General features: G+C 43.1%; 1 protein-coding gene across 1 annotated transcript in view; it reads left to right on the top strand.

The window, feature by feature from the left end:
- Ryr3 (ryanodine receptor 3) overlaps positions 1 to 10,783 on the top strand; it is a 595,983-nt gene that overhangs the window by 307,008 nt on the left and 278,192 nt on the right. The window contains exons 13-16 of the mRNA XM_017800130.2: positions 2,509 to 2,677; positions 3,988 to 4,123; positions 6,505 to 6,600; positions 7,966 to 8,084. Coding sequence (XP_017655619.1) covers positions 2,509 to 2,677; positions 3,988 to 4,123; positions 6,505 to 6,600; positions 7,966 to 8,084 — 520 coding nt within the window. The remainder of the gene's footprint in view (positions 1 to 2,508; positions 2,678 to 3,987; positions 4,124 to 6,504; positions 6,601 to 7,965; positions 8,085 to 10,783) is intronic.

The following is a 10,783-nucleotide window of genomic DNA, read 5'->3' as shown; positions in this document are numbered from 1 at the left end:
CAAGGAAGGCACTAAGTTGGTCTGGGTGAAAAGGATCAGGAAGCAGTATTGGTTCCCCAGGTGTCTGGGGACCCAAAACTAGGAATGGCACAGGGCCCAAACTAGGAGTAGAGAGCAGCGGGGGAGATGGAAGGGTGAATGAGGCCGGGGGAGTCAAGGCGCAGAGGGCTCCGCGCAATAGACTTACCCGAAGAGAGGCCTGAGGGTAGGAGAGCAGGCCAGGAGAGTAAGCCGGTGGTGCAGGTCCAGGGAAGCAGAGAGAGGTGAGGGTGGGGCCAGGTCCAGAAGCAGTGCTCCTGGGGCCCAAGGAAGGCACTAAGTTGGTCTAGGTGAAAAGGATCAGGAAGCAGTATTGGTTCCCCAGGTGTCTGGGGCCCCAAGACTAGGAATGGCACAGGTCCCAAACTGGGAGTAGCGAACAGCAGGGGCGATGGAAGGGTGAATGAGGCTGGGGGAGTCAAGGCACAGAGGGCTGTGAGATAGACCTAGCCCAAGAGGCCTGAGGATAGGAGAGCAGGTTAGGAGAGTTAGCCAGTGGTGCAGATCCAGGGAAGCAGAAAGAGGTGAGGGTGGGGCCAGGTCCAGAAGCAGTGCTTCTGGAGCCCAAGGAGGGCACCAAGCTGGCCTGGGCGAAAAGGATCAGGAAGCAGAACCGGTTCCCCAGGTGTCTGGGGACCCAAGACCAGGAGTGGCGCAAGGCCCAAACCAGGAGCAGAGAACAACGGGGGAGATGGAAGGGCAAATGAGTCCGGGGGAGTCAAGGCACCGAGGGCTCCGCAATAGACCCACCCAAAGAGAGGCCTGAGGGTAGAAGAGCAGGCCAGGAGAGCCAGCCAGTGGTGCAGGTCCAGGGAAGCAGAAAGAGGTGAGGGCGGGGCCAGGTCCAGAAGCAGTGCTCCTGGGGCCCAAGGAAGGCACCAAGCCGGTCCAGGTGAAAATGATCAGGAAGCAGCACTGGCTCCCCAGGTGTCTGGGGCCCCAAGACTAGAAATGGCACAGGGCCCAAACTAGGAGTAGAGAACAGCAGGGGAGATGGAAGGGTGAATGTGGCTGGGGGAGTCAAGGCGTGGAGGGCTGCGCCATAGACTTACCCCAAGAGAGGCCTGAGGGCAGGAGCATATTTGTCTCTTTTAAATACTATTATAAGTGAAATTATATTTTAAAGATCAGCTCAGACTGTTCATGACTATGTATAGATATATAGGTATATAGTTTTTAGAACATGAATACTTTGCCATTGACATGATTGAAATTGTTTTTTAGTTCAGGGGGTTGCTTGTCTAGTGTAGATTCTTTAGAGTTTCCTACATATAAGATCATGTCATCTGTAAACAGTGTCTTTTTCATCCTTTCCAATAGAGATGCCCTTAATTTCTTTTTATTTACATGATTCCAGCATCTAGTGCAATGTGTAATAATGCTGTGAGCAGACATCCTTGTTTTATTTCCCATCTTAATGGAAAAGCATTTAGTATCTTACAATTAAGTTGAGTGTTATTTGTAGGGTCTTTCTAGATGCACTTTATCAGGCCAAAGAAGTGCCCTCTGTTTCTAGAAGTTTGTTCTACTTTTGTCTTGAATGAGCATTTTGTAAAATACTTTTTATTTGCCTTGTCTTTTGGTCCTTACATTGGGAATAGAAACAACACTCTTATGAGATGAGATGGAGGGTTGGGTAGCATGGATGAGAGGTCTCAGAAACCAAGAGAGGTGCACACTGAAGCAGCAAGCAATGATGTGGAGAGACTGAAAGGGGGGGGGGTCTGCAGAGGGAAGGATTCCAGAGAGAGGAGGATCCAAAGGTGGGACACAGGTATAGAGAGCAAAGAGAACATCCACACTTAGATGAGGGAAAACAGGCGTGTGTACACACAGAAATACCATACAGAACCATAGGTAGACACATCAGAAGACACGTGGAGAGAGGGGTTCATGGAGAGACAGAGAAGCTGTAGTTGGAGGCAGAAAGCCCCCTCCAACCTTACATTTAATCAGTTCCAAGAAGGTATGACAGTTTGAAAGAACTCTGGGTTAATTTTTTGCAAGTGTGTTTATTTAAAGAGAAAGTGTGACAGACAACCAGGCATAAATGGAAGGGAACCATCTGCTTCAGAGCGAAATCACCGTCCTGATAATTACAGTAGAAGCTCCCTCTTTAGATCACATAAAGATCGTTATCAGACATTCAGTGAAGACCTGTTTGATGCTGAGTGCTGATACAACATAGCATTTCCAACAGAATAAATCATAAGTTGCTTGAAAGTAAATGTTCTAAAAGGAATCATGTCCCTTTGTTTATAAATTAGCTTTAAAATGAATCTGAGTAGTGTTTCTTCTGCTACTCTGTTGGCTGGAAAACATCGTTTTGTAGTTGTTGGTGCAGTGACTACCTCAGCAAGCCATTACACTGTGCCCAGTGTGAGACTGGATGCTACGAGGACCCAGGGCACATCAGTCAGGGCCTTGCTGGTGGTTGGTACCTAAGCAGAGTCTTCTTGTGGTTTTTAGTGGAAACAATCGCACGGCTGCCCCTGTCACCTTGCCAACAGAAGAGGTTCTGCAGACCCTACAGGACTTGATTGCCTACTTCCAGCCACCAGAGGAGGAGATGCAGCATGAAGACAAGCAGAATAAGCTCCGCTCTCTCAAAAACAGACAGAATCTTTTCAAGGAGGAGGTAAGTCAAAAACATGAAAAAGAATGAAAACCGTTCTCTTTGCAGTCAGAGCTAAAATATCCCTATGACTGCATTTAGCGCATATTTATGAACAAACTTGAGAATGCAGAGCTTTTCAGAACCTGGGCAGAAAAAGATTTGGTGGGAGTTGACTCTCCCTGAAAAACACTACTGTTAAATTAGAAATGGCTGGCACATTCAAATCAGTTATGATTTAATGCTTCATGACCACATGTGTATACAAAAACCATTTTCAATAAATCAGCTTGTTAGAGTATGTCATTGAGTGTGATCCATAAGCTTTGGGAGACATCCGAATTACCTAGGAAACCTGTTTGAAAAATTCTGTTTGAAAAATTCTTGTATTCAACCACAACCAGAATATCTGAAAAACAGGTTTGAAATATACAGATGATGCAGTGTCTCATATCAGACCTTGAGCATCTGAGCTACTGGAGTAGGGTCTGAATATGAGGGGAATATGAAATGGTGATGAGGTGTCATGAGACCCAAACCCAATTCTAATTCCATGCCTGCCTGTGTATGACCTTTGATAAGTCATAGCCATTCCCAAATATGGACATGATGATCTAGTGCTAACAGGCATGGTAGACTTCCTCAGCCTTCCATGCCTGAAGACACATTCAAAGCTATTGATGTGGGATGTGGAGCCATCATTTTTCAGTCTCTTGAGCTAAGAAACTGAATCGTAGGCCTTCTGCATGTGTTACTATTGAAACGATGTTTACCTTCTCCCTTCTATTCTTTAGTGATGGCTAAACATGGGTGTTTTCGTGGAGTGGCATAGTATTGCACTAGAACTGGAAAACTAATTTGGAATATACTCTTTGGGTTTTGTTCTCTAAACCCTGCCTGGGGGTTGGGAAAGTAAACATGGTTGCCTTGTGGAGCTGAATGGAATTTCTTGAATTTGAGATTTAAGAGAAAAGCAGGTGCTATACCAGTTTCTGGGTGAGTCAGAGCGACCACCCATCAGACGGAAAGCAAGCTTTTGTGTCTCATTCATGCTCCTACTTCCTCAAAATGTCCTTGGATTGAGTTAAACACAGCATGCGGGGTCCCCCATCAGAAGAAACTGATGATTCACTCCACAAAGGGATGTGAGGCATAAAAATGCATATTTTGTTTTTAGGAAGAAAAACACAAAACTCAGCTGTCACCATGAAAATCTATTTGCATATAAGCACTACCAGCTTTAAAAGGTGATGGATTTGGGAGGAGAGGGAGCAAAGGGATCCATAGTGCTTTTCCATCAGGAATGTTGACTCTCCCTCACCTCTCCTCCTCAGGGAATGTTGGCCCTTGTATTGAATTGCATTGATCGCTTAAACATCTACAACAGCGTAGCACACTTTGCAGGGATTGCAAGGGAAGAGAGTGGCATGGCCTGGAAAGAAATTCTGAACCTGCTGTACAAATTGCTGGGTGAGTATGTATGCTGTGCCTTCTCCCAGGGAAGATTTCCATGGGTATACATGATTTTCATGAGAAATTTAGCAATTCTTTTTCTTATATTTATTGAATTTTTGTGTATTTCATACAGAACATCCCAGTCAATCTTAATCATCTTTAGACCCCCTTCCCCACTGACACCCTCCCATAGCACCCCCACTGGAATTCACATAATTTCTCATTTGTCTTAAGACCTATTATGTCAAGTTAGTGTCCCCAGACCTTCCTCGGTGCAAGTTCATCCACAGAGGTCTACTCAGCCTATCTAGAGTCCTTCGTTTTAAGATCAGCTCTTCCTCACCCAGCAGTAATCAGTGCCAATATTTCTTCAGCTAAGATTGGGGTCTGCTGTCCATTTCCCCAGTTCTACTTGGGTTTTTGTTTGATTGAATTTTCATGGGTCTTGAGCATACTGACACCACTGGTACTTGTTAAACATTCTGTTCTAGCCTGGCCAGTCATTGTTAACTAGTAGTTTATTATACTTTTCCAATTAGAGCTAGAAGTCAACACCAGTATAAGCAGATAGTAATGAGTTTTCTCAAAATACCTGTGAATTCTTGGCAGTTGCCACCTTTGATCCTTATTTCCTTATCCCTAAAATAAGGGAGCAAGACTAGAACAGATTCACAGAGTCTTCCAATTTTAAACTTCTACAAAGGTACCTAGGCATGGAGGCCACAGTTCACTTACATTCTTGCCTTCTCATCACACTTATTAGCCAGTTATAGTTGCTACTGCTTTGCCCTTTATTGCATTTGGGTGGAATGAAAAGGACAGAAATCCAGGATGTTCCACTCCCATCTTGTCAGAAGCCTCTGTGTGAGGTGAGGTTCTGGTATCTGCTGTCACAGGTTCCATTCTGTAGATCCCTGGGGCCACCAAACAATAAGAGGGGGGCATCAGAAAGATACCATCAGCCTGTGCCGAGAATACAAGGCACATTTGAGGGCTTTGATTTGAAATGTCCCACTGAGAAAAGTTCTTAGAAAGTTCAGGAGATGCAAAGAGAATCTGCACATGTCCTCCATGTCGGGGCCAAACTCATGGGGTTTTCATTCTATGTAACCTTGTAAAATGTTCAAACTCTAGTACTTTGTAATGATATGGCTCAGACTTGGTAGTTATTACAATAACGGCCAGCATTTATTGAGCTTTGTGTGCCAAGCAGTAGAATGTCTTTTTGAGCCTCAGACCAACATGGTGAGGCATAGTTGTTATTATCTTTCTTTTACTGATGAAGAAACTGCTACACAGAGAAGCTCATAGCCCAGGGAGACACATCTAGTCGTGGTGATAGAGCCAGGACTGGAACCCAGAAATCTCGCTCCTGAATCTCATGCTATTACCCCATCTGCATCTGTTAACCTGAAATGCAGCTTGAAAGATTAGACTGATTTCTGCCCTCATGACTCTAGAAACATAGAACACAGGTTCTGGGAAATGCCCTTCCTTGTCCTGAATTTACTGTTTATCAGCATCAGTAAAATCTCATGCCTGATGAAGCAGCCATGTGAAAATAAATTACTTAGAGATTAATTTATTCTCATGAATTTTTTTCCAGTTTTGCATCTGGTATTTTTGACCTATGAAAGGTCACGGGGGCTAGATTTATAAACCTATACTGATAGGAAACTCTCTTGCTCTGTTTGCAATATCATCGGCCAGTGGTTTCAGATTTGACAGACATAAGAATCAGCTGAAAGGCTGATTAAAAATGAGGCGCCAGTCCATAACCCAGGAATTTCTTATCTGGGATGAGGTCTGAGAATGATGACTTACATCATACTCCTAGATTATGCTTATGTTCCTTGCTTTGGGAACCACTGTCAGACAGTGTTGTGTTTCAGATATCTCATAGTTGTATTTACTATTCTGTATCTCTTAGCTTAACCAACTTTGCCAGCTGTGTTCATTAAGACTCCTTCCTGTAACACTAGAAATAAGCCATCTCTAGATAGACTAAAAAAAAATACTGTAAGTCTTAAGTCGGGGACCAAGTAGATGGCAAATTCTCAGTTCCTGAGATCCGAAGTAATTTTATTAGTTTATGTAGTTTTTCCTTCATCTCCTCAAAGAAGTCAAAATCTGCTCTTCTGTTCCATTGCTCTGTTCCAACACAAGAGACGTGCCTAGCACAGAGCAGAGTCTCTGGAAATATATGTGAGGGGGGAAGTGCTAGACTTTAACTCTCCTAAATGTAGAAATAGGGGTTTATCAAAGGGCCGAACAGGGTAACATTGCATTCAGTTCCCAAGGGTGCTAAGCTGGTCAATCACTCATCAGCTTTCCAAGTTCTCATGTCCATCTTTATGCCCTTCGCCCTACATGATCAAACCTTCCCTTGGTTGCAGCTGCTCTCATTCGTGGAAACAGAAACAATTGTGCTCAGTTCTCCAATAACCTCGACTGGCTGATCAGTAAATTGGACAGACTAGAATCTTCCTCAGGTAAGAACTGACAGAAAATTATACCTAGAGAAGACCTATTGTGGAAATGAAAACCAAGCTTAATCTTTTCCACTGGCCAATAATCCTCAATTACTTCAACAAAAGGGAATAAAATTCTGAAGCTTCCTAGCCAGTCTACAGCTTTAACAGATTTAATGTGGACCTCAGTAATCCATCATTTCCTGTTTAACTCTTCCCTTGGTGCTTCATCTTCACTCACGGGGTCCTTTACACACCTCCACTCAGTGATTCTTGTCTCCTGCTGTGCTCCTATTCTCTGGGTGTTTAGACTGAACCGTATTTCCATATTGTCTGTTTAGCAGAATTAAAGGATAACCATGGAGGAAAGGAAAGTAATCCTCACTTACACACCCCCAAGTAGCCTTTCCTATAACATCTATGGTCCCTTCTAATGACTCCCAGAGAATGTGAACCATCATGGTCATCACTGGTCAGTGACCACACCAGGAGGCTGAGCAGTTTGCTTCTTCTGAGATGAGTGTACATGGCAGGTGTGTGCATCCTCTGGGAAGTTGCAATGTTTTGATGCTTTTCCCATAATCTAGAGGTGGCAGGTGCTTGAGGAAACCAGCCAAGGGAGGGTCCCCCAAGGACTTCCACCCTGCTCATATCTTTCTAAACTTCTCTTCAGGATTTTCTAAATTGGCTATAGTATATTTCAGAATAAATTTTGAAAACCTTGATTGAAAAACAAAAAGAATCAAGGAATTAATAATAAAACACAGTGTATCTCTGAGCCAGGTACTTCCCTTGAATTTTCATGATGATGTTAACCTTGCCACAGGAATATTAGCTTTCCTTAAGCCCTCAAACTTGATATAAAACCATCCACTGTGCCAATAAAGAGAAGTAAAGTCAAACAGTCTTTGTTTTGCAAGCTCAAACTTATTTAGGTATTCCAGAGCATCTAAAATAAATTTTTCTGTTCTTAGAAAAATACAATTCTGAGGATAAATTCAAATATTTTTAAATTACTTGAATGACCTTTAGAATTTGTAGTAAACTAAGCAACTGCTTTTAAATGAAGTATTGTCTGGTTCAGTTAAAGAATACTTTATAGCTGCTTCCCTATATTTTAACAAAGGTCACATCACTATCCAGGAAAAGGAAGATGAAGTGAATGATGAATTAAACTCACCTCTAAATTACAGGTGACTTGATTCTTAAGGGCTCCTGAAATTTACTAGAGATGAGAGCATCTCTCTTCTGGCTAGGAATATTTAATAGATTCAGAGAACTGGTGATACTCTGGGCCCTCGGGATGGTCCCTGTGTTCTCAGGTTTCTGAATTAGGTCTTCTCTGCAGCTTTCAATGGTCAGATGACTGTTGTGGTATTCATACAGGTATCTTGGAGGTATTGCACTGCATCTTGATTGAAAGCCCAGAAGCCTTAAACCTGATAGCAGAGGGCCATATCAAATCCATCATTTCCCTACTGGATAAGCATGGGCGGAACCACAAGGTGGGTATGGAAGTCCCTTCCCACGGATGATTTTACTGACTCTTCTTGCCCTAGCACCTAGTAACCATTCTGTGTCTGCTGAAGTATGATGATTTTGATAAACACTTTGGGAAACTGGGATTCTGAAAGTCGACAGACATACTACCAGACAGACAGCATCCCTGGACATGGTGGTCCCCTTAGGTTTACCCAGCTTGCCAAGCCCAGCCCATCATCATTAACACGCAGCTCACTGCGGGGGGGCAGGGATCAGTAGGCCCAGTACTTAAAGCCAAGACTGGCTCTCACTTTAGGTTCTAGGTATCTGACAGAACTGCTGTTAGGAAACTATGTAGAGCAGATTTACAGAAATCAGATTTAAAAGTGGTACAGAAAGCCATGGTAACTTGGCTATTAAAAGAAATCAGATTTAATGAGTCAAATCAAGTGAACTAAAAGGAGCAGCAGTTCTGCTTGAGCAAACAGGAAGGCCTGGGCTGCTGGTCTTTTCATGAGATAGGAAACAACTGTGTGCCTTTGGGACTCAGGTGTTTCATCTGTAAAACAGACAATGACCCTCCCCTAGGGCAAAAACGTATGTTGATATTTTTAGGTCTGTAATACTTCAAACATCTCTATATTTATGAAATTTTATCTATGAGAAATGTTCTCTGAGGAGATTCCATTATACTGCAGTGAGTTTTATCCTAGCCCTTCATATTTGTACCACTCATGGCAGCTACTGTTAGCAGACAGAACTACTTGAAGGCTAAGGGGGTTCTATACAAGAGTGGATGATGTGATTGGGCATGTGGGGCACAGTTGTGCTTCTTCAAATTGAAGAAGATGAAATTTGGTCCTGGGCCCCTCTCTTCGCCATCAGTTTGGGGAAGGGGGACTGAAGGAGACACATTTGAGGTGTGTCTCGGCCCAGGAAAATGAGCCCTGCAGCACTGAGTATGTGACATGGAACAGCCTGAGGAAGCTGAAAAGCCACGGTCCTTAAGTGTCTGTGAAATTGCTTGGCAAAGAAGAGGAAGAAATATGTGGGGTCTGTAATTGCTTTCTAGATATGGTAAATCAAAAGCAGGCTTGAGCCTTCATCCAGCTTTTCTACATTCTAACATGTTCCGCCCTGTCTGCAACACATAGTAAGAATTATTGATGAGCCCATGAGTAACACGTGGCATGAGCCATGATCTGTCACTGCTGACAGAGGAGCCATCCAAAGGAGAGTTGCTCTCCTTCCATCGCCTCAGGGCCTAGCTACAATGATGCCACATAAGGCACTTTACAGGTAGCCAGTTTTCTTACAGCTCCTTGCATCTAAAAGTCACTAAGCACTGAGTGAATGGCACTCGGTAACAAGTTGACAACTATTCTGTCCATTCCACAGTTGAGAAAACTGAGGCCTGATAAGCCACAGTGGTGGGAGAATTGTGAATTTAAGGCCAGCCTGGGCTAAACACCAAAACCCTCTCTCAAAACAAAGTCTCCTCAAGCATATAATTTTTCAGTTTCCAAGAAAAGCCTAGCATCAAACCAATGTCTTTGGAGGTAGTTTTGCAAAGAACTTGCTCAGTATAGGCAAAGCTTCTATAATGCTTGACTTTTGTATGGTAAATGGCAATGAAGTGTCCTGTTTTCCAGCCTAGTGTGTTTCTGTAGTCCGAGTTTTTTGTTGTTCTTTTGTTTCATTTTGTTTTTATTTTATGTGTTTTTCCTGAATTTAAGTACACCTGTGTGTGCAATGCCCACAGAGGCCAGAAGAGGGCATCAGAACCCCTGAGACTGCAGTTACTGAGTCCCCCTGCCATTGTAGTTAGCCACTATATGAGTGCTGCTCTACAAGAGCAGCCAGCACTCTTAACCACTGAGTCCTCTCTCAAGCCCCCAGTCTCAGAGTTTTAAGTCTCTAACCTGTTCTTTTAGTTGCCATAATGACAGTGACTCACAATGTGCAGAATTCTGGAGTCTCAGGGTGCCTCAGTAGGATGATGACGAAGAAGAAGAAGAAGATGAAGAAGATGAAGAAAATTTGTCTAGAACTTACAAAATACCAGGTTCCACTCTCTGTGTTCATGTGTATCCTTCTTAGTCTTCACCACGCCCCGCTGAAGTGGCATCATTATCATTTCCACTAGACAGAGGCTGAAAGTCCAAGACACAGACCCTCAATGTTAATCAGTTTTCCAGGGACCTCACAGCTAATTAATTACAGAGTAGGACTAAAAGTTTACAGTTCTTAGCAGTGGTTGTCAAACTGAAGTCTGTGAACACATTCTTTAAAGTTCAAATATCCTGGAAGAGTATTAATTATTTTTCTTTTTTTAAAAAAATTTCATTTATTTTTTTGGGGGGAGTGAGGGTCTGCTGTTCATTTTCCCAGTTTTATGCTGTGTTACTATCTGGGATTCCCTTGGGCCACCCTGGCCAAAAACTCTAAAGAAGGTATCTCCTATCTGGCATTGTTGCTTGTTATGTAGCCTTTAGCTATACATATGGACTCTTATGAAATTATGTTGGTCCATTTAATCTTTGGTTATACTTTCCTTTTGGGAGTTTAAGACCATACAGTTGGACCAGATAAACTGATTTATTTTTACTCTTAAGGTTGTTTGAGCATCTGTTCCTCAGGGGTCACATGGGCTTGGGAGGAGCCCCTTGGCTCCTTTCTTTTACCAGTTCCATCTATGTGAAGATAAGTCAAAGGTCCTACT

The sequence above is a fragment of the Nannospalax galili genome, unplaced genomic scaffold (assembly GCF_000622305.1).
Source record: "Nannospalax galili isolate Female #2095 unplaced genomic scaffold, S.galili_v1.0 scaffold999, whole genome shotgun sequence".
NCBI classification, from domain to species: domain Eukaryota; kingdom Metazoa; phylum Chordata; class Mammalia; order Rodentia; family Spalacidae; genus Nannospalax; species Nannospalax galili.
The sequence above is the reverse complement of the archived record's forward strand: the minus strand, read 5'-3'. Positions and strand labels throughout refer to the sequence as shown.